The sequence below is a fragment of the Tamandua tetradactyla genome, chromosome 16 (assembly GCF_023851605.1).
Source record: "Tamandua tetradactyla isolate mTamTet1 chromosome 16, mTamTet1.pri, whole genome shotgun sequence".
Lineage (NCBI taxonomy): Eukaryota > Metazoa > Chordata > Mammalia > Pilosa > Myrmecophagidae > Tamandua > Tamandua tetradactyla.
The window spans coordinates 9,428,731-9,453,408 of record NC_135342.1 but is presented as its reverse complement, the minus strand read 5'-3'; the positions used below and the strand labels follow the sequence as shown (position 1 = coordinate 9,453,408).

The 24,678-nt window shown below is 36.5% G+C and overlaps 1 protein-coding gene across 1 annotated transcript; it reads right to left on the bottom strand.

Annotated features, from left to right (window-relative positions):
* Positions 1 to 105: 105 nt before the first annotated feature.
* ZNF577 (zinc finger protein 577) lies at positions 106 to 24,678 on the bottom strand. The gene is given in 9 exon segments (XM_077130893.1): positions 106 to 754; positions 756 to 894; positions 897 to 914; positions 917 to 1,716; positions 11,223 to 11,322; positions 11,610 to 11,736; positions 13,868 to 14,049; positions 18,145 to 18,305; positions 24,612 to 24,678. Coding segments are annotated over 7 exon segments (1,404 nt in total). The 5' UTR covers positions 13,883 to 14,049; positions 18,145 to 18,305; positions 24,612 to 24,678; the 3' UTR covers positions 106 to 549.

The following is a 24,678-nucleotide window of genomic DNA, read 5'->3' as shown; positions in this document are numbered from 1 at the left end:
TATACACTCACAAATTTCTATACAGCAATTCATAGTATCCAAGAAAATTTCATTTATTGGAGAAGTCTTTCCCACCTCCCAAGAAATAAAAATGTGATACATGTGTTAAATTAGTGATGAAATTTCCATCGTTTATTGCTTTCAGGGATTTCTGTTTTCCAAGAGTTATTATGCATTTTACCAAAAACATTTTCCAAACTAAGTGCCTGCAGAGTTTTGTTTTTCTGAAACATAATGAAGTAAATTGATTACTGAAAACACTATCAACTTTTTCCCTAAGATCTTGGCTCTGTGAGAAATTTTTTTGACAACTTAGCTCTCACCTTCAGGCAAAGGCTTCCTCACAATAGCTACATTTCTATGTAATATGATTTCACTGATATTTAATAAGTCTAACTCCTCATAAAAGTGTTCTCCTCAGCCATTGAATCCATAGCATTTTTGTCCTAAATGTGCTCTCTGACACATAATGTGCAAGGGATTCTTGCTAATGGCTCTTCCAAATTCCTGGTATCAAGGGTGTTTTGTTTTGTTTTTTTAATTTCGTTTCTATATGATATCTGTAACATATAAGACATAGTTTATTATTGAAAGTGGTGTCACATTCACCACATTTGCAGGATGTATCCCCTGTGCAAATTCTCGATTATCTACTGAGGCATGACTTCTTGGAAAAGGTTGCTTCATGGACACTACATTTCTATTCCCTAGGAGCTCACTAATGTTTAATGAAGTCTGAGTTAATGAAAAAGGCGTTCATAGTGTTTTGCTCCTGTATGAGTTCACTCATGTATAAAGAGCTATGGCTCCCTGAGGAAGGTTCTTCCACCTTCAGTGAATTTACAGCTTTCTCCCTTGTATGAGTTTTCTTATGTTTAATAAGTACTGACATGGGGCAAAGGCTTCACCACACTACATGAATACGGTCTCTCACCAGTATGAGTTCGCTGATGCTGAATAAGCTTTGACTTTCTACTGAAGGCTTTTTCACACTGACTACATTTATAAGGTTTCTCTCCTGTATGAATTCTCTGATGCTTAGTCAGGTCTGACTTAAAAAAGAAGGTTCTTCTACATTCGCTACACTCATAAGGCTTCTCTTCTGTGTGAAGTCTCTGATGTGCAATGAGATATGCCTTCTGGGAAAAGGCTTTCCTACATTCACTGCATCCAAAGAGTTTCTCTCCAGTATGAGATCGCTGATGTCTACTAAGCCGGCACTTCCGGCTGAAGGCGTTTCCATATTCATTGCATCCATAAGGTTTCTCTACTGTATGGGCTCTCTGATGTACCATAAGCTGTGAGTTTCTGGAAAAAGCTTTCCCACTTTCATTACATTCATGAGGTTTTTCTCCTGTATGAGTTCTCTGATGTTCAGTGAATTGAATCTTCCCCATGAACGTTTTTCCACATTCACTGCATGCATGGGGTTTCTCTCCTCTTTCAGTTCTCTGATGTCTAATGAGCTATGTTTCCCTGTAGAAGGCTTTCCCACATTCACTGCATTCATGTGGTTTCTTTTCTGTATATACTTTCTGATGGTCATTGAGCTGTGATGTAGTGCTACTGCATTTAACACATCAATGGTATTTAATTCCAGTAAGAGTTTTATTATGCTTGATATGGAGAGATGATTTCTCAAATTCACCAAACTCATCAGAATCTTTTTCTGCATATCTTCCATTTTGGATAACAAAATCCAAACGAGATTTCAAACTTTTACAATATGAACCAAACCTTTGTTTGTAAGGGAACAAGATTTTTGTTTAAATTTAAATTATCTCCAAGTGAATAACTCTGCTGACATCTTTCCAAACTTCTAAGCTCATTTTTTTCTGGGTGCCATTGCATATGGTCAATCTCCCACATTTCTTCTAGGAAAAAGAACAATGAAAACATCTATGATCATTTTAGAGGAAAAAAATATATACAGAAGTTCCATGATTTGGACTGGCTCTTACAAGATCCCACCTAAGAGAAATGTACCCTGTGGAAATGTACCCTATGCTCTATGGAAAAAACACAATTATAAATCAAGAAAAGGAAAACAGTAGAAACAATGATGGATAGTATATAATCAATAAACATTACTTGGCTGCCTTTCAAATAGGAACTTGCAAAATGGGAACTGAGGTAGAAACAGAAACAAATTACTATTGGAAAAAAAAAAAAACAGAAGAAAATGGAAGGATATCTGATCTAGGATTGTAAGGGATGGATCTATTTGTATTACCAACATTTACTGAATGGGCTGAAGTTTGGGACATTAAAGTGACTAATATACTCTCTATCATCATGGAACTGTCATTCTAGTAGGAAAAAAAAGAGACTGAGCAAAGAAATAACAAAGTTATAGAATGTGAAAAATGGTATGAACTAGATGACACAGGGATGATAGGTCAATGGAAGATAAAGCAGTCATCTATAAAAGAGAGAAAGCTGAACATCATTGGATAAGAAAGAGCAAAGTTATGTAAAGAAATAGATGTAGATTAGTTCAAGAGGCAAATGCCACTGCAAAAACCCAGGGGCAGAAAAAACTTGCATATGATCAAGTAACATGAGAGAGACTGGTATACTTGGAATATCCTGAGCTTGAGTGCAGTAAGAATAGGTAAGTTTGAAAAGGGAGGCAAAATTGGATTTGGTAACAATTGGATTTTAAGCTAAGAATGATGGCAGTAAGCCATTGAATAATTTTTGACAGGAAAACATGTTCTGAAAATGATATTTTCAAAAGGTCACATGACTGTTATGTGGGAAATTCATTTGAGAGATGAAATTGTAGAAGAGAATAGACAGGAGGTTATGAAAGTTCAGGCAACAAATAATAGCTTGAACATGTCTGAGTACGATGGAGATGGAGAAATGTGAAAAAGCTCAGGATATAGTCTTTAAGAGGAAAAGATAGGACTCTGTTAGAATGAACGTTAGTGGTAGTAAAAGTTTAAAATCAAACTCTTACATAGATGGCTTAAGCGTACTGGTATCATTTAATAAGACCAGGAAGGTTATGGGAATACATTTGGTATTTGGTGGGGAATCAAATGCTTTATTTTAAAGCACATCAAGTTTGAGATGTCATATACTCAAGAAGGACCATGAAGTACCCGGTTAGTCTATGAGGTTGGAAAAAGTTCTGGATAGCAATTTCATGTTATTTTACAATAACAATTTTAAGTCACCGGTATATAAAGATTATTTAAGTATTTGCAACTATAAGGGGCTAGATGAGATAATTTAGAAGGATAGAGAAACAAGGAGGGCCCAGGATAAAAGTTTTATGCACTCCAACTTTTAGAGTTTAAGAAGAGGGAAATGCTCAGAGAATAGAAAAGCCCATGAAGAGACATTAAAATATATGTAGGCTGATCAAGTAATAAGCAATATGGATTTGAGTAACCAAAATCTGGAATCAGTAAATTAGAATGAAGGATCTGTAGTATCTCCTTCCAAGATTACTGTGGTAAGATAATCACCTTGTTACCAAAATTTCCCCCTCATTCCATCTGTACAGCAAAACTAAACTTTTCTAAAACTCCAATTACATATTAAAAATACAGAAGTCTGGTTACTAAATTTTTGTATCTTTTGGCCATGATGGAACAATGGAAGCAGATTTACATACCTATACTCAACTAATGCTGAATAAAACATATGAGTTAATTTTAAGACATCGGGTAATAGGCAATAGGCAATGCTAGATTGTGATTCCTGAGAGAAGGGAAATATAAAGTGAGGTCTTCTAGTATCACAGCTTTGCCTTCTCAGGGAAGGAGAACCCAAACAGAGTTTGGGAGTTGTACTGAGTTGAAGAAGATTTGTGGGGAAGAATCCTAGAAAGGAGAGAGTTGTACAGAGAGAGAATTCTGGGAGATCTGCAGAGGAGAAGCCCCCTCAAGTCCTTGGTGAGAACTGATCTGCCTATGCGTATAAGGCAACTACCAAAACCAGAAAGAACCACTGAAAAAAAGCAAGTAGATCAATCCCCAGGGCTCAGGGCTCAGAGCTCAGACGGGCCTCAAATAGTCTGTTTCCCACCAGCCAGAAGGAAAGACCTCCTCATACATGGGACATTGGGTTGAGTCCTCAGAGGAGCCTTACCTGAGTAGTGGGGTCAAATTACACTTAGACTACTGGCTGTCTGGGTAAAAAGCTTGAAAGCAAGCCTCAAAGGATCAAATACTTTCAAGGGATCAAATATTTTGCATCCCAGAACAAAGCCCCCAATATTTGAAGGAATTGAAAACCAAACAAATAAGCAACCAGAACAAAAACTCTGATACCCAACAGCATAAAATTCATAATCAGAAATTTCCAGGCATACAAAGAAGCAGAAAAATACAACCCATAACCAGTAGAAAAACTAATCAGTAAATAGTGACTCAGAAATAATATGAATGATAGGATTAAAAGAATGTTAAAACTACTACTATAAATATAATGTTCATTCAACAGTTTTAAAATATATTCCATATGTTCAAGAAAGTAGAGGAAAGCATGATCATGATGCAGAGAAAAATGAGCAATATAAAAAGACCCACACTGAAATTCTGGAGATGAAAAATACATGAGTTGAAAGAAAATTACAAAATACAGTGGATAGGACCAACAGTAGACTAGACACAGCTTAAGAAAAGATTGGTAAACTTGAAGCTATAACAAAAGAAACTACTTAAATAGGATGAACAGAGAAAAAAAATGAAACTGAAAAAAAATCCATAAAGCAAGAGTGTGTTATGGGATTTTAGTAAGCAGCCCAATATTCAGGTAACTGGAAGTCCAGAATGGTGATGGTGGGCTGAGTGGGAGTACAGAAGGACTTGGGGGAGGAAACAGAAAAAAACGTTGAAGAAATAATGGCCTATATTTTCCAAATTTGATAAAAACTATAAATCCACTGTTTCATGGGATTCAAAAACATACTATGAGAAAAGTATGTAAAATATATCAGTACTATTTTTTATATTGATTATGTGTTGAAGTGATGTTATCTTGGATGTATTGGGTTAAATAAAAAATATTTTAAAAATTAAAAAAAAAATACAGAAGTCGAGGGCAGGTCATGGTGGCTCAGCAGGCAGAGTTCTAGCCTGCCAAACCAGAGACCTGGGTTCGATTCCTGGTGCCTGCCCATGCAAAAAACAAAAAAACAGAAGTCAATATTCCAACCTTCTATGGAGTTGTGATACAACCTCACACAGCACAATATGTCAAGACACATATGTGTCCATTTGGAATTTTAAAATAGTCCCCTGGGCCTCTGCTCCAGTATAGTGATGCAGTTGTACTAATTGATGGAAATATCAACTTCTCCAATCAGTTTAATCATAACATATCTGTGTCCAGTGTTGTCCAATAGAATTTAAAATTTCTGCAATGATGGAAATGTTCTGTATTTATGTTTTCCAATAAGGTAGCCAATAGCTACACATAGGTACAGAGGACTTGAATTTGGGCAATGACTGCGAAAATGAATTTTTAATTTTATGTAATTTTAATTATATTTTAATTTAAATAGCTACATGTGGCTGGTGACCAATGTACTGCTCAGTGTAGCATCAGATCCTAAATTTGTCTTTATAATCTCCTTGATATAGACACCCCCCAATTTTCTTCTTAAAACTAATACTATGTTTTTACTTAATATCTGTTTAATTTCTACTTAATAATTGGCATCCATCAATTAGGAAGCTCTGGGAAATCACATTCCCCATCCAGATACAAAACACTCATTTGCTTTATCTTCTATTTTTCTTAGAATTCCAAGCTATACCTTCTTACTGTTATAGTGCTACTATCCAGTTATCAGGCAAAGCTCTCTAGAGCTAGCAAAAAAAAAAAAGAAAACAAAACCAAATTTAAATTTTCTAATCCAATTATTAACAAAAAACCCAGAATGATAAGCCATCTCCTTTCACACAGTCTCCTACGGGCCAATCTATTAAGATAGTCTCCCATATGGCCTTTCTCGTTTCCAATTTCTAACTCATCTTTTTACTACTGATTCATGAGGACTTCCATGATCATTTTTATTCAAAATCCAAGCATCATTCTTACAGAAAGTATTTTACCATGTTTTCATGAAAAAGCACTCTATTCTCTCTGAAACAGTTTATTAAAGCTCAATTTTCTCCAATTTCATAAAATCATCCCTGTCTGCATCACAGTCATTTTAACAATTTGCACAGGCTTACACTGAAACATATATGCCTCATATTCAAACACTATCATTTTAGAGTTTTATATATCTATGTCAACCCTTTCCAACTGGGGCATTCACTCATTTCTGACTTTCAACACATCCGATCCTCTCTGGGAGTGTATTCAACTACAAGGATTGAAGCAGAATTGTCTCGTAAGCCATTCAAATGTCATATGCTCAGATTCTTCTAACAAATCAGAAGAAGAATCTTAAGAGACAAAGCCTGTAGTTTGAAAATGTTCCCACACAGTCTATACATATCCCTGAATAAAATAAAATTGAAAGAGCAGGCAATAGTAGCTCAGTGTCAGAGTTCTTGCCTGCTGTGCTGGAGATCCAGGTTTGATTTCTAGAGCCTGCCCATGTAAAATAAATAAATAAATAAAATAAAACTGAAACAAAAATAAAACTCTCGAAATAAATAAATGGGAGCTCCTCAAAATTAAACACTTTTGTGCATCAAAGAACTTCATCAAGAAAATAAAAAGACAACCTACACAAAGGGAGACAATATTTGGAAACAACATATCAGATAAAGGTCTAGTATCCAGAATTTATAAAGAGATTGTTCAATCCAACAACAAAAAGGCAGCCAATCCAATTACAAAATGGGAAAAAGACTTGAACAGACACTTCTCAGAAGAGGAAATACAAATGGACAAAAGGCACATGAAGAGATGCTCAATGTCCCTGGCCATTAGAGAAATGCAAATCAAAACCACAATGAGATACCATCTGACACCAACCAGAATGGCCATTATCAATGAAACAGAAAATGACAAGTGCTGGAGAGTATGTGGAGAAAGAGGCACACTTATTCACTGTTGGTGGGAATGTCAAATGGTGTAACCACTTTGGAAGGCAGTTTGGAGGTTCCTCAAAAAGCTGAACATAGAATTGCCATATGACCCAGCAATACCATTGCTAGGTATCTACTCAGAGTACTTAAGGGCAAAGACACAAACGGACATTTGCACACCAATGTCTATAGCAGCATTATTTACAATTGCAAGGAGATGGAAACAGCCAAAATGTCCATCAACAGACGAGTGGCTAAACAAACTGTGGTATATACATATGATGGAATATTATGCAGCTCTAAGACAGAATAAACTTTTGAAGTATGTAACAACATGGATGGACCTAGAGAACATTATGCTGAATGAGACTAGCCAAAAACTAAAGGACAAATACTGTATGGTCTCACTGATATGAACCGACATTAGTGAATAAACTTGGAATATGTCGTTGGTAACAGAGACCATCAGGAGATATAAATAGGGTAAGATAGTGGGTAATTGGAGCTGAAGGGATACAGACTGTGCAACAGGACTGGATACAAAAACTCAGAAATGGACAGCACAATACTACCTAACTGTAATGTAATTATGTTAAAACATTGAATGAAGCTGCATGTGAGAATGATAGAGGGAGGAGGGCTGGGGACATAAATGAAATCAGAAAGAAAGATAGATGTTAAAGATCAAGATGGTATAATCTAGGAATGCCTAGAGTGTATAATAATAGTGAAATGTACAATGTACAAATTTTAAAAATGTTATTGCATGAGGAAGAACAAAGGAATGTCATTATTGCAGGGTGCTGAAAATAGATGATAATTAATAGTTTAAAATGTCACCTTGTGTGTGAGACTAAAGCAAAAAATGTTTATTTGTTACAAAATTTAGATTTTGACTAGAGCATTTCCTAATATAACTCATGTAGATAGTTTGATTGAATGTCATAAGTACTTGGAATCTCAGGTAGCACATGAAATTTTGTTGGTTTGTCCAGAGTGATCCGCTGATGAATCCCAGAATGATTTGATCAGCGACTGGAAAAGTATTTGTAAGCCCCCTTCAGGGAATGGTGAGAGTGGGGAGAAATTCAACTTCCCCAAGTTGAATTCCTGATATTCTCATAAGCAGTGTGGACAACCAAAGCTATAGGATGAGCCCTGAATCTTGGAGTTTGTTCACATGAAACTTAACCCCACAAAAGATAGGTCAAGTCTACTTATAATTTAGGCCTAAGAGTCACCCCAAAGAGAGCCTCTTTTGTTGCTCAGATGTGGCCTCTCTCTCCAGCCAACATGACGAGCAGTCTCACCACCCTCCCCCTCTCTGCGTAGGACATGAATCCCAGGGGTGTGGACCTTCCTGGTAATGTGGGACAAAGATCCTGGAATGAGCTGAGACTCAGCATCAAAGGACTGAGAAAAACCCTAGAATGAGCTGAGAATTAACATCAAGGGATTGAGAGAACCTTCTCGACCAAAAGGGGGAAGAGTAAAACGAGACAAAGTGTCAATGGCTGAGAGATTCCAAACAGAGACAAGAGGTTATCCTGGAGGTTATTCTTACGCATTAAGTAGATATCACCTTGTTGTTCAAGATGTAGTGGAGAGGCTGGAGGGAATTGCCTGAAAATGTAGTGCTTTGTTCCAGTAGCCATGTTCCTTGATGATGATTGAACAATGATATAGCTTTCGCAATGAGACTCTGTGAATGTGAAAACCTTATGTCTGATGCTCCTTTTAACTACTGTATCAACAGAAGAGTACAACATATGGAATAAAAATAAATAATAGGGGGAACAAATGTTAAATTCAGTTTGAAATAGTGGTAAATGAAAGCAAAGGGTAAGGTGTATGGTACGTATAGTTTTTTTTTTCTCTATTATCATTTTATTTCTTTTTCTGTTGTCTTTTTATTTCTTTTTCTAAATCGATGCAAATGTATTAAGAAATGATGAATATGCAGCTATGTGATGATATTAAGAATTACTGATTGTATATGTAGAATGGAATATCTAAATGTTTTGTTCGTTAATTTTTTTTAATTAATAAAAAAGTTAAAAAAAAAAAAAGCCATTCTGTTTCTGGTATATTGCATTCCGGCAGCTAGCAGACTAGAATATCCACAATAGGCCAAATTTAAGTTTCTTATGCTTGCTTGTTTGCTGTACTTGTTTATGTCAATGCATGTATTGTTTTATATAATCATTTTGAATTAATAATCAGATAATCCAAGAATAGGCTTTTAAAGTAATCAATAAATTGTTTAAATTGTTAATCAAATCGTGCCTTCTGCTCCTGAATACTGTCTATGTGAAACAGCGGCATATGAAATTCAGAAAATAAGGCGTTCCATAGATACACTGGTGTAGAAAAAACTACTTCAAGGAGATAAAAAGAAAAAACAAGCTCAAACTGAAAGTCTGGCCAGCAGACTGTAAAAGTGAAAGCAAACAAGACAGGGAAAGATTCTCACTAAACCAGAGAATGTCCCCACATCTAATATTTCTGTCTGGGGCAGTCCCGGGCTTTAGCTGATCAGAGTCCCAGTCGGTCCACAGGGTCCCAGGCACAGTGTCCCCTCCTGGGTGAGACTTCCAGGTCTGCCTGGGCAAGGATCAATATTTATATGGGTTATCCCAGGAGTTGGAGTGCTCTTGTGCACACACTCAGGAGGGACTAGTTCCTGGTTATGGGCACATGGTCTCCTTGTTGAAGTATCTGGATGGAAAAAATGCAACCTTAATTAAGCATGTAGATGCCAGTGCTCATGCTACTTTACATATTGGCAGGCATTGAACAAAACATATCACTTCTTCCTCCTTGGTAGAATTTATGTCTCTTCTTTTTCTAATTCTCTTCCTCTCTCAGCTCAACTCTTCTCATTTTATTTGGCTGGGCTGTTACCTTCTCAACCTCGAAATATACTTGAACATCTTACTATTTCGACCAATATTCATCCTCCTGTTTTCTCAAGTTCTGCTGGTTTAAGAACCCCTACATAGAGGTAAGTGCAGCCATAACATCAAAGGAACTAATGGAAAAACTGGAATTAGTCAATGTGTGCAGGAATTGGAGCAATGCAACCAAAAACTTTCATGGTCTGGTTTGAGGTGGGAATTCAAAATGTCTTCGTAAGACAACGAAAATTAATAAGAACAGCAGAGGTCTTTATAAATAATAGAACAGAGAAAATGGAGATGATTCCAGGCAATTGAAAGGTGATCAGGCAGTACAGCAGAACCAAAATAAAATGCACTAGGGAAGGGATTACTGGGAGGAAAAATGACCCTGGTTTCTGACATAGAAGCTGAAAGAAGTAGGATTCACAAGTAACAATTTTTGCCTGTACCCAATTTGTCCTGGGTACAGGCAAAAATTGGAACTAGAGAACAAGTTATACTACAAAAAGAGAATTTAACTAGGGTGCATCGGAGTACAGAGAGTTTAAATGTTCAGTATATATGAATCTACTTGTCATGGTGACAAGAGATTATCTGGGAGATAGGAGGATTCTAGTTTCTCACACAGGGGGTAGAAAATAATAGGGTAATTGTGCTGGTGGCAGGAAAAATAGGATTAGAGTTCAGAATAGACATTAGTTGGGAAGATGTTGATTTTGGAATCTCTACCACAGAACAGAGTTTAGGCTTAGAAAATGAAGTAGATTTTCAAAGGATATGAGCAATAAGCATAAAACTACAGGACTTGGGAGCAAGGGAAGAATAAGTAGACAGAGATGCCATGAGAGATGTGGCATATGTGGTTTTTAAATGAACTAAGGTGGGTAAGCTGTCGAGAAAGGAAATCAACCCTTTCAAAAAAGGCAGTGGTATGCACAAGTAGACAAAAGTGCTAAGTGCAAAGTTATGTAAATGGATAGAGATGGGGAATTTCATAGCAAGTAAGACAGAGAACAGGAAGTTATACTACTACAAAAAAAGAGGAAAAGACTTGAGGAGGCTAGGAAGAAAGCAATCAGGCAAGAAATCAAAGTCCTAGATGAGACAGACTGTGAGCAGATTCTGAAGATAGAAAAAAGTAGAGACATTGTCCTTTATCAGGCAAAGAACAGCCTGAATAAAGAGAGATGAATAAAGGTGTTGCATAGGTTTCTGTATAACTAGCTGGCACAGAATCCTCCAAACATTTCAGAAGTGTCAACCTTCAATGACCAATTGGGATCTTATTGTCCTTTGTCCCCATTTTCTTGGTTTTCACTCACCTACACAGGTTCGACTATGGATTATACTCTCTTCCATTAATGGTCGCTCCCCTTGCTCCAACTTGAAAAGTGAATCTGATTTGGTAGCTTGAAACTCTAAAACAGGAAGTCAATGAATACCTGGCACCAAATAATTATGCTTGGGGAATCAATGAAAAGTGAAGGAAATTATATTTCAGGGACCACATTATTTATACTTTGGTGAAGTAAAAGCCTTTTACTCAGAGGAGGAGAACATGCACTCTAGGGCCAAAAAGAGAAAGTCTATGCCCTGTAATATTTAAGTTCTAATCATTAAATATTTAAGGACCTTACAGATTTCATGGAATGAGAAAGGCAATTGATTGAGTTCACAGTAAATGACCTAGTTATGTCGTCCTTACCTGATGATACTAGGTTGTTATAGTTCTCCAACATTACATCCTTGTATAGGTCCTTCTGAGCAGGGTTCAATAACTGCCACTCCTCCCAGGTGAAGCCCACAGCCACATCTTGAAATGATAATGATTCCTGTAATAACATACCCAAGTGCAATCTGTGATAGCTTTCAATAGGTGATACGGACTAGACAGACAGGAACATACTCTGATAATTTTTCTTATAATAAATTATGCATACAGTGACTATTTCACATACCATAAGGCCATGGAATTCTGCTACTTAGTTTTTACTAACTGTGGTAGTTAGATTCAGTTGTCAACTTGGTCAGGTGAAGGCACCTAGTTCTGTTGCTATGGACTTGTGCCAATGGTACGTGAACCTCATCTGTTGCTAATCACATCTGCAGTCGGCTAGGAGGCATGTCTGCTGCAATGAATGTCGTTTGACTTAATTGGCTGGTGCTTAAATGAGAGAGCGCAATGTAGCACAGCCTAAGCAGCTCGACATTCCTCATCTCAGCACTCGCAGCTCAGCCCAGGCCTTTGGAGATGCAGAAAGAAGTCACCCCGGGGAATGTTGTTGGAACCCAGGAGCCTGGAGAGAAGGCCGGCATTCAAGAAAAGAATCTCAGTGGAAAGTCAGCTGCCTTTCCTCTGAAGAACTAACAAAATAAATCCCCTTTTATTAAAAGTCAATCCATTTCCGGTGTGTTGCATTCCGGCACCTAGTAAACTAGAACACTAACCTAAAAGAATGCTAACACAATAATGCATATATGTAAAACAATGTGCAGTAAGAATGTTCATATTTGCTTATAATTCTGAAAAAAACATCAATAAATCTAAGTAATTACAGCACCTCCAAGTTATAAACCCATGCAAACACTAAAACTACTGAGGTAGATCTATAATACTGATATTGAAAGATCTTCAAGCATTCTCTTAAATGAAAAATCAAGGCCCCAGGGGTGCAAGGGTAGTACAGTGGTAGAATTCTGGCCTGCCATGCAGGAGATCCGGGTTCAATTCCCGGCCCGTGCATATCCCTGAAAAAAAAAAAATCAACAAATGCGGCTGCAACAACGGAATCATCACAAGGAAAATGAATGAAGCATGCCACTCCCCACCATACAGCATACAAAAATATATATATATCAAGGTCCCAAACACTATAAATAATGAGCCAAGGCGTAAAATTTTAATAGCATATACAATTGTATAAGCACTTATGTGTAAATGTAGAAACGCAATATAAATATATGTATATTCTGTCACACATAAATTCATAGAAAGGGACTAGAAGGAGATCCAAACTACTAACATTTGTTAACTTTGGGTTGGGGATTCTGCAGGTGAGAGGGTGAAAGGAAACATTCTCTTTCACAACAAATTTGCTTGAATCTCTTGCATGCAAATGTAGCCATGTTTTATTTGACCAATTAAAAATACGAGGACCAAAACAAGAATGGGCTTTGACTTCATTTTCTGAACCTGGGGTTAAGAAGGATTGAAGGGAGCACTGTCAAAATCTACACTCCAAGCTTTCATTAAAGAATGGAACTTTCAGCTATCTCCTGCCATATCAATAACAAATATCTGATTGAGAGAATTCTTCATGGAAGAACATTTGAAGGTCAACCAGTCCATTCACTTTATTGAATAATCCAGGCTTTATTCTTTATTCTGGTAGTCAGACTACCAGAAAGCTCTATGGTTAGGCTACAGTTTTTGTAGAATTTTGTCCAATCCAAGTCTGCTTTGGTATGATCCATTTAGCTTACCTGAAGAACACTATAAGAAAAAGCCAAAAGAAACATGGTATGCCTTCATTCCAAGGTTGTCTTTAAAGGTACTGTCTACCACAAAATCTCTGAAGAGCTAGGAAAAGAAATTTCTTAATATCTAAGAGCAATGAAATGTTTAATTCCCCTGAAGCATAGTTTGCCTTCTCCTCACAAACATTGCAAATCATGTAACTTTTCATGTTTTCCTTGTTATTATGGCTACTAAGAAAAGCAGGCTCAAGTTCATAGCTAAGGAAACCCACAAGGTCTCAAAAGCCACTCATCCATCTTTAAGAACTTCGGGTGAACGCTACAACCTGCTGTTCTTTTCCTAATTTGCCCTGATTTTAAGGTGATAATTTAAGCTTATTTTCTGGAAGTTTGTGATTATTATCAAAATACGGATCTTATTTAACCACACGACCTTTTAGAAGCATCTACAAATCCAGTGGGGGAAAAAATGAAAACAAACCTCACCTGCGCCTTGGTCATTTCCTTCTGATCTTAAGAAAAGACTAACAACTTTAGGGCATACTGTTTCCTGCCCAAAAGTTGTGGACGGATCTCAGGTTAGGCTGTTAAGAGAAACAGTGATTTCTCAAGCCTGGGACCTCTTCCTTCTTCTATAAATTAAAATGTTTTATTTCTGTAGATTAGATCTGTGGATTCAAGAGAAAATTCAATTATAAGAGATAACGTACCTAGGGCAACAATTTAGTCTTCTTTGCCATGCGGGCTCACCTTAGCATAAGGTTCCAGTATTCCATCTGCCTCTTTAACACCCTGGAAGCTTTTACATGGTGTGGAAGTGCTCCAGAGACAGACACAGAATGAAAGGGAGGAACACCTTTTTTTTTTTTTTTTTGGCAAAAGTGGAACAGAGTGGATATGAAAGAGAAGATGGGAAAAAAAACAGCTCATGGTATTGTTCACTGGCAAGTTCTCACAAAAACAAATTTTAGGAAAGACAATATATAGAAATGGTATCTCTGAAAACTGACTGAAAAGCACCTGTGTCCACATGTTCTTAAAGTTTCTGTGTTGTGCTCTGGGACAATTACCCTAGCTTGTAGACCAAAGTACTAAACAAATCACTATAAGCACTGCCTTATTTAACCCTCAGTACTATTCCATAGGGTACTAAGTATTATCTCCATATTAAACATGAGTAAGCTGAGGCTTGGTGAGATGAAGGATGTTGCTGGTATAACATTCTTTCTAAGTAGTAGTGTGGGAATGTGAACCCTCATCTGTCTCTCTCATTATTAATTTCCCTCTTCCAACAGCCTCATGATACAAATTTATTTTCTTTCCCACTCCCTTTAGGAACGGTACTTCCTACTGTATCATAATGTGGGGTGGCCACACAAAGTTGTAAAAACAGGCCCTGGAAATCAGCTCTTATAACATTCACTGTTCACACCCAGCCAGCTCTTCCACATAAACAGGAGTGCAAAAGCAGCCCCATCCTTACCTCAGAAGCAGTAGATGAGAGATCAGTCTCCTCAAGATCCAAGCTCTAGAGCCATGCTAGATACACACACTCTGAGGACACTAACACTGCGAGGTCAATGTGAATTATGCTTTCACTGCATGAGGCAACAAACCATTTCTAAATAAGGCTCTCTCACTAGCTCTTCTGTACCCTCCAAGAAGAGGGTCCATTCTCTGACACTGTTGGTCTGTTCACTCTGACACAGGGGTGAACACACTGTTGAATATCCACTCCATCCCCAACTCCTATCCTGAGACCATTTGGTCCCACCCCAGCCCTTCAGTCTAGCCTTTCTGCAGTGCTAACTCCCCAAAAATGGTATCCAACCTGAATGTAGAATGCCTCCGAGGCGGAAAAGAGGTAAGAAAAGGTGGTTGTTATGCATTAATGGGCTGGAAGACCCAGGATCCAACTATTTCCCAAAAGCAACTTGGCCAATTTTCCTTCACATCGAATGGACTTTCACATAACTGGAAAATGCAATGGAACTGATATGTCAATCACTCTGATAGGTTAGACTAATTTGGACTTCATACTGAATTGAGGTTAAGGTCAAAGTCCCAAATGGATAGTTACCTAAATTAAGTAAGCGTTTCCAAAATAAGGAAAGTGGCACAGATGTCAGGTTGATAACCAATAGCTTCCAATAAATAAAATAGGTTAGAACAGAAATGATCATCTAAATAGATATTGGGAAATCATTTCATAAAATTTGGTGCTGCTTTTGTTACAAACCCACGATAGGCTACTAATGGAGTGGTTACTTATTTAGGCTGATTAAAAAACCAAAAAAACCCTATGTATGTCTTGTACAAAGAAGAATAAAGTATAACATCATTTGTACAAAAATTTAAAGCACACAAAAATATTAGTAATTTTTCGTAAATAAAAACATATTTATAAGTCTAAAAATAAGCATGAGTGGTTACTTCTGAGAAGAAAGGGGAAGGAATAGAGTTCGGACTTGGAATTGCAATATTAGTTTTATCTGTAACACTTTATTTCTTTACAAAAAAGGAAAAATCTCAAGAGTAAAACAACCACAATCACTTTATATTACCAACCGGAAGCCAGGGACTTATAAGAAGCATTTCTACGAGGCATGAAAAGGGGGCAAAGAATCACTATTCTTATTCATCACTGGTCTGACCATGACTCCCAATGCAATTAGAGAAAAGAAATAAATAACAATTATCAATATTAGAGAAAAGGAGTCAAATTATCAGTGCAAGCCTAACATTACTGTTCACTTAGAAAACCCAAGTAATTGAAATGGATAATTAACAAAAAGAAGAGTATAGTCAAATGGTTGAAACTGACATAAAAATAACACATGAAAAATGCTAGCATTTCCTTACATAAATATTGTAGATCTATAATACATGATAGAACATGACTGGGGAATTTGCTCACGTAATGTACTGAACATTTTCAAAGTACATGTAATTTTTTATTCAACATTCTGTATTCAAGAGTTTACACAAAGGAACAAAATGGCAAAGGGAGCAAAAACATATGTAAAGGTACTAGTTAGGTTCACTAATAAGAGGATTAACTGAATAAATACTTACAATTCATCTAACAGAATAGTATACAATTATTTTATATTTGAATCCCTGTTTACCAAAATAAAAAGATGCCCATAATATACATCTCAATGAACAAAGCACACTATGTACCCCAAAACATGTTCTTAATCTTAATGTGCACCCCTGTGGGTGTGAACCCATTGTTATGAGGACCTTTTCTTCCTCTCAATTTTATTAAGATATATTCACCCACCACACCAAACCATCCAAAGTATACAATCACTGGCTCACAGTATCACCATATAGGTGTGCATACATCCCCAGGATAAATTTAGGAACACTTCCATTACTCTAGAACAGAAATAAGAATAAAATAATAAAACTCAAGTCCTCTCCTACTCCTTATCACCCCACTACTGCTGACCCATAGTATTGGTATAGTACATTTGTCAGTGTTGATGAAAGAATATTGAATTATTGTTACCTATAGTCAACAGTTTGCCATAGTCATTTCCCATATGTGCCTCTATTATTTTTTTATATTTGTAGTGGTTCATGAAAGAACTTATTTACATACATGACTTTAAACTACTTTCAATCAAATTACCTACATTACTATTTCTTATAATCCCAAGAATGAGCTACCCTCACCTCCATCCATTCCCAAACATTTAATTTCAATCTAGTTAAAAATTCTATACATATTAAGTAATGCTTCCTTCCTTCTCTAACTTCTCTAGGTATCCTATATTCCTCAATTTTCTCCCCATGCATGTCTTTATTATACTACTCTTCTAACAACAGACTGGATAAAGGGGGTATCAGTCACAAGGTTTTTATAATCACAGAGTCATAAGATAAAAGCTATATAGTTATATAATCATTATCAAAGATCAATGCTACTGGGTTACAGTTCAGTAATTTCAGGTATTTCCTTCTGGTCGTTCTAACACATTAGAAACTAAAAAGAAACATCTTTATAATGATTCAGTAGTGATAATCATTTGTTATATCCTAACTTCTCTGTTACAATTATTATGTCCTTCTGAAGAAGTTATTTTTAGTTAAGATGTGGGGAACTGAACAGGCTGGGCCTTAATAAAGACAACCCAGCGGTCAGAAGGGAGAAGACACAGCCATATGACAGAAGGCAGAAATACAAGCCAAGGAAACCTACGAATTGTCAGCACCAGAAACTACAATCTTCAGAGGGGAAGCAGGCCTTGCCCATACCCTGATTTCAGACAAATTCTAGCCTCAAAACTGTGAGTTAATGAATTGTTGTTTATTAAGTCAACTCATTGTATGGTATCTGTGATAGCAGCTCTGACAAATTAAAACACTATAGTTATTATGTATAACATGATCTTGTATTTCTGCTAAAGTAAAGCAATACATCTATATCTGTGCACGCATATATGCATGTACACATACATATACTCACTCGCACTCACAAAAGGAAATATAACAATTTAGTTGAATACTAGACTGGAAAGTGAATTTATATCTTTATTTTTTCATTAAGCACAAGATTCTTTTAAACTAAAAATTCAAAGTAAAATGTTTAAGTAAAAAAACTAACTAAATAAAAAGAGATCGCGATGTGAAATAAAGTTTAGCTGCCAAATCATCTGAAGTTCATACCCTTATATGTTTTAGAAGGAACGAAAAGAAGTAGAGAGGGAGGGAGTGAGAAGAGAACTGGTCATTTATCCCACAGGATGTCCTACCTTCTGGATTTGGCTGATTACTTCATCATGGTACAGCTCCACTTGTTCTTCCCCATCTGCCCCAACTTCCAACTTTGAATTTAGTTGAATTTAGAGATTTCATTAGTTCCATGTTCAATTTTTTTTTTCAGTCAAGAATCCTTCATAGATGGTGCTGTATACTTCATTTCACAATGCATTAAAAGGCATTTGGACAAAAAAATTAAGGAGAAAAGTGTACTGTTATGGGAATTATAAGAGAGACCTAAGATATTTAACAAGCAAAAGCAATGCATGTACATTATTTGAATCATGATTTGAACAATCAAATGTTAAAAGACAATTTTGAGACAATCAGAAAAATAACATGGACAGGACATTCAAAAAAACAAAGGAATTATTATTAATTTTGATACATGTGAAAATGGCTAAGTAGTCATAAATGTTTTTAATGAATTTACCAGCTAGGGACATATACTGGAATATTTACAAATAAAAGAACATGATGCTTTAGAAAATACATATAAGATTGTAAGCTCTTATAGTAGTCATATTTAGCCCAGAGTGATAATTGTTACTTCTGGATTTTGAGGGACTGTATTATATATGCATAATCTGGTATTTAGAGATAAGAATGAAGCCAATTGGGTCAGGATTAAGGAATTCATAATACAGGGGTAAGGAAGACACTGCTTGTATTTTAGAACTTTACATATTCTTTCAGACCAAAAGAATAAAGTTTTATTATGTCCAGAACGTAGGTTTTCTGTTCTGTAGCACATAATCTAAATCAACCTGCCTGGATAGATCATTTAAACAATCCAAACACAGGAAGCCCAAAATAAGAAGGAAAGCCTTTAATATTGTATAGCTGAATGTAATGTCTAGATACATCCTAGAGTATACTAAGCAGATAATCAAAAAGTACTGGCAAAGTCTCTTGAGGGATGGGATGAAAATTATGAAACTATTAAACTTTACCACCAGGTAACCCCTGGATACTGTGTCAAACATTAGGGACACTCAAATCAATAGGCCAAGTCCTTGATCTTGAGGCTTGCTCATGTGAAGCTTACTTACGTGTATAGCAGAGAAGCTTAGTCTACCTATAAGTATGCCTAAGAGTCACCTCTAGAGGACTTTTTTTTGTTGCTCAGATGTGCTCTTTCTCTCTCTAAGTCCAACTCTGCAAGTGAAACCATTGCCCTCCCCACTACATGGGACTGACATCCAGGGATGAAAGGCACCTTGATGGTATGGGAAATGACCCCTAGGGATGAGCTTGGCCCTGGCACTCTGGGTCAACAATGCCATCCTGACCAAAAGGGGGGAAAGTAGTATAAGAAATAAGGTATCAGTGGCTGAGAGAGTTCAAATAGAGTTGAGAGGCTATGCTGGAGGTCACAAAGGTGCCAAGATGGCGGTTTAGCGTGGCGTGGGATTCAGTTCGTCCTCCAGAACAGCTACTAAATAACCAGGAACAGTACAGAACAACTGCTGGGGCCACGTCAGTGACCGGACACACAGCGTACCCCAGTCTGAACCAGCTGGACTGTCTGCGAGCCCCCCCAGAACTATGAGTTCCCCAAGCCATGGTGGCTGGCGCCCCTCCCCCAACAACTCAAATCAACAATTCAAATGACATACAGGAGTTCAATATTAATTCAGAATGTTTGAACAGACATGGAAAAGCTCATCAAAAATCAAACCAATGAATTGAGGGAGGATATAAAGAAGGCAAGGAATGAACAAAAAGAAGGAATCGAAAGTCTGAAAAAACAAATCACAGAACCTAAGGGAATGAAAGGCACAGTAGAAGAGATGAAAAAAACAATGGAAACCTACAATGTCAGATTTCAAGAGGCAGAGATAGGATTAGTGAACTGGAGGACGGGCCATCTGAAATCCAACAAGCAAACGAAAATATAAGGAAAAGAATGGAAAAATATGAGCAGGGACTCAGGGAACTGAATAATAATATGAAGCACATGAATATACATGTTGTGGGTGTCCCTGATGGAGAAGAGAAGGGAAAAGGAGGAGAAAAACCAATGGAGGAAATTAACACTGAAAATTTCCCAATTCTTATGAAAGACTTAAAATTACAGATCCAAGAAGTGCAGCATACCCCAAAGAGAACAGATCCAAATAGACATATACCAAGACACATACTAATCAGAATGTCAGAGGTCAAAGAAAAAGAGAGAATCTTGAAAGCAGCAAGACAAAAGCAATCTTGAAAGCAGCAAGAGAAAAGCAATCCATCACATACAAGGGAAGCCCAGTAAGACTATGCACAGATTTCTCAGCAGAAACCATGGAGGCGAGAAGACAGTGGAATATTTAAATTATTAAAAGAGAAAAACTACCAATCAGGAATTCTATATCCAGCAAAATTGTCCTACAAAAATGAGAGACCAATTAAAACATTTTCAGAAAAAAAAATCACTGAGAGAATTTGTGACCAAGAGACCGGCTCTGCAAGAAATACTAAAGGGAGCACTACAGACAGACAAGAAAAGAGAGGAGAGAGAGGTATGGAGAAGAGTGTAGAAATGAAGACTATCAGTAAAGGTAAAAAGAAGGAAAATTAGATACGACATATAAAATCCAAAAGGCAAAATAGTAGAAGAAAGTACTGCCTGTACAGTAATAATACTAAATGTTAATGGATTAAACACCTCAATCAAAAGACATAGACTGGCAGAATGGATTAAAAAACAGGATCCTTCTACATGCTGTCTACAGGAAACATACCTTAGACCCAAAGATAAGCATAGGTTGAAAGTGAAAGGTTGGGAAAAGACAGTTCATGCAAATAACAATCAGAAAAGAGCAGGAGTAGCTATACTAATATTCAACAAATTAGACTTCAAATGTAAAACAGTTAAAAGAGACAAAGAAGGACACTATGTATTAATAAAAGGAACAATTCAACAAGAAGACATAACAATCATAAATATTTATGCACCGAGCCAGAATGCTCCAAAATACATGAGGCAAACACTGAAAAGAGAAATAGACACGTCTACCATAATAGTTGGAGACTTCAATTCCACACTCTTATCAATGGACAGAACATCTACAAAGAGGATCAACAAAGAAACAGAGAATCTGAATAATACTATAAATGAGCTAGACTTAGACATTTACAGAATATTACACCCCACAACAGCAGGATACAACTTTTTCTCAAGTGCTCATGGATCATTCTCAAGAACAGACCATATGCTGGGTCACAAAGCAAGTCTCAATAAATTTAAAAAGACTGAAATCATACACTGGAGGTCACTCTTATTCATGCTTCAGTTAGACACTGCTACCTATCATAACTTGCCAAATCCCAAATAAAACCACTCCTGCCAATCCTAAAGAATATCTAGGGCATGATATAGGATTCTAGAAAGGTCCCAAGCACTAGGATTACTTTCCAGAAAACTATAACTTCCAGATGGGTCCTTGGACCAGACAAGTCCTGAAATATAGAGGGCCAGCCCTTTAGGAACACCAATTATATCCGTCCCCTTATCCCATATTATTGACTGCCCCTTCTAACATGAAAAAGCTAGAAAGGGCATAGCCCAAATACCCCTAAAGAGTGGGAGAAAGATCAAAGGCAATGGTAGAGTTATACAGAGAAGGCAGGGTTTAGCAAATAAGAGGACTGACTCATTATACTGATATTTCTTTTAGCCTCCATTACCTTAGACCAGCTAGAAATAAAAATCTAAAATTATAGAATCATAACCCATACCAAACTCTGAAATCTGTTCTACAACTAATTGCTGCAACGTACTTTGAAATATATTGTTCTTATGTATGTATGTTATTTAAAGAGAAGGAGGAGTATAACAGAGAAGATAGGATTTAGCAAATGAGTATGACTGCTGAATAGATCTTTCTGTTGGTCTCCAGTGTCTTGGAAGGACCTAGAAAAAAATGAAAAATCATAGAACTGTAATCCACATCAAACTTTAAAATCTGTTCTATAACTACTTGTTAAAATGTACTTGGAAATTTATTGCTTTTTGTATACATGTTATATCTCAAGAAAAAAAATTTTTTTTAAGTTAAAAAAAACATGATGCCTTGGATATGCTGCAAAAATCTTCCAGGAAAAAAAAAATGGAGGAGGAATGGATGAAGACTGACCATGAGTTCATAATTCTTGAAGCTGGGTCATGGGTTTATATTATTCTCTCTACTCTTGGATCTGTTTGAGAATTTCTATGAAAAAAAAAGTTGAGAAGAGTCACCAGGGCCTAATGGGTTCCCAGCTGAATTATATCTAATCTTTACAGTGCAGATGTCCCAATATTATTTACAAATGCACATATCAAAGAAAGAGGCAGTTTCTCTACTAACTATATGAAGCCAACATTTACAACCACAAATCAACAGAATATAAGAAAGAGAACTACAGAGGTAGATGCTTACTCACTGATTTTCATCCTTCCTTATTCTCTCATTTTTTTAATTAGAGAAGTTGTGGGTTAACAGAACAATCATGCCTAAAACACAGGATTCTCATATAACACCCTTTTATTAACACCTTGCACTGGTGTAGAACATTTGTTACAACTGATGAAAGCACATTTTTATGATTCCTTCCTTCTTCTCTAAGAAATGCATTTAAGTCCGTAAATTCCCTACACTGACTGGTTAAACTGAATTCCACAAAGGGTAACATGTAGGATTACTATTAAAATGCAAATCACAATTATTTCCACTGTGATTATAATTTCAATCTTTTGAAATTTGTTTAGAATTGCTCTATAGCTCACCATATAATAACTTTATTTTTTGGGGGGGAGGGGGGTACATGGTCCAGGAATCAAACCCGGGTCTCCCACTGGGAAGGTAAGCATTTTACCACTGAACCACCTGTGTACCCTTACGTTAACTTTTTATAATTGTTCTGTGTGCATTTGAGAAAAATTATTGGGTGCAGTATTTTATGTTGGTCTAGTTTATTAATCATGCTATTCTAATTTTTCAGAGGTTGGCATTACAGCAGGATGGAGAACTGCCTATGCAAATAAAGTTCTATTGAAACATGGCCACACCTATTTTTTTTTTAGGTGTTCTCTATGGTAATTTTCACACTACAATCGCAGAGCTGAGTTGGGAATAGAGACCATCTGGCCCATAGAACCTAAAATATTTATTATCTGCTGTGCTATCAAAAAGTTTACTGACCCCATTAATCTACTACCTTCTAGCTTTTTGCCTGCTTGTTCTCTCTGTTACAGAGTAAGATCCCATTATGACCAGGGATTTGTCCTTAATCCTTGTACCTAGCATACCCTAAGTTCAAGCAATTCTACACCTAGATATACATACAATATAACTTTTATGTTCAAAAGACATGTACAGAAATTTTCATAGCAGCATTACTCATAACAACTACAAGCCAAAAGCAACCTAAACGCCTATTAACAGAATGGATAAAATAAACTGGGGTATAATCAGACAATGGAATACTCTACAGTAATGAAAAGAGATGAACTACTGCTATATGCAGCAACTTAAATGAATCTCAAAAACAAGCCATACACAAAAGGCCATTTACCTTAAGAATCCAATTATATAAAATTCAAAGCCAGGGAAATCTACTCTGACATTATAAGTCAGGATAAGCATTTCCTCTGGATAGGAGGGAGGAGATGAAGATGAGATGAGGGCTTCTAAGATGCTATAATATTCTATTTTTCTTCAAATAGTATTATACTTGGCAAAAACCTTAAAAAAAAACAATTTCACTTGTAAATGGAGGAGCAAAAAAGTGTTTAATTAAGAAAAAATTCAAGGAGCTGAACAAGGTACAGTATAATTAAACGTCACGTATAAAAGGAAAAAGAACACTGAAGCCAACTCCACATACCCATCATGTGGCTTCAACAATTATCAACTCAAATCTAATTACTTTCTTGTCTATAGTACCTAACTTCACTCCATCACTGGATTATGTTGAAGCAAATCAAAATGACTTTTCATTTCTAGAGGAAAAAAATTATGTAAAACACTAGGAAAATAAGTCATTATGGACAAAGTATGGTTTCTCCAGAATGTAAAAGTAGTAGGTATTAGGAAATGTAAGAACATAATGTCAAAGAAATTTTTTTTTCCTTTTTTTTTCCACATACGCAGGCACTGGGAATCGAAGCTGGGTCTCTGGCATGGCAGGTGAGAACTCTGCCACTAAGCCACCACTGCCCGCTCATTGTCAAAGAAATTTTTAAGAAGAGAGACAGAAAGAAATTTAAAAAGAAACATAATTCTAAAGTAAAAAAGCCCTTGGGAAAAAAGAAGAAAAACTGAGAAAATCAGTTACTATTTATTCAGACTATACTATGCACCAGGCACTACACTTCATACATTTGCTCCCTTAATCTTATTTAGTAATTAATTGTAATTACTACTCTATGAAGAATTATGACAGCTCTTTTCACAAATGACGACAATGACTCAGAGCTTGAGTAACTCACCAAGTCAGAAGCAGAAGCAGGTTCTTCCCACTCTGCAGTCCATACCCCTAAAACTTGGCCAAACTTG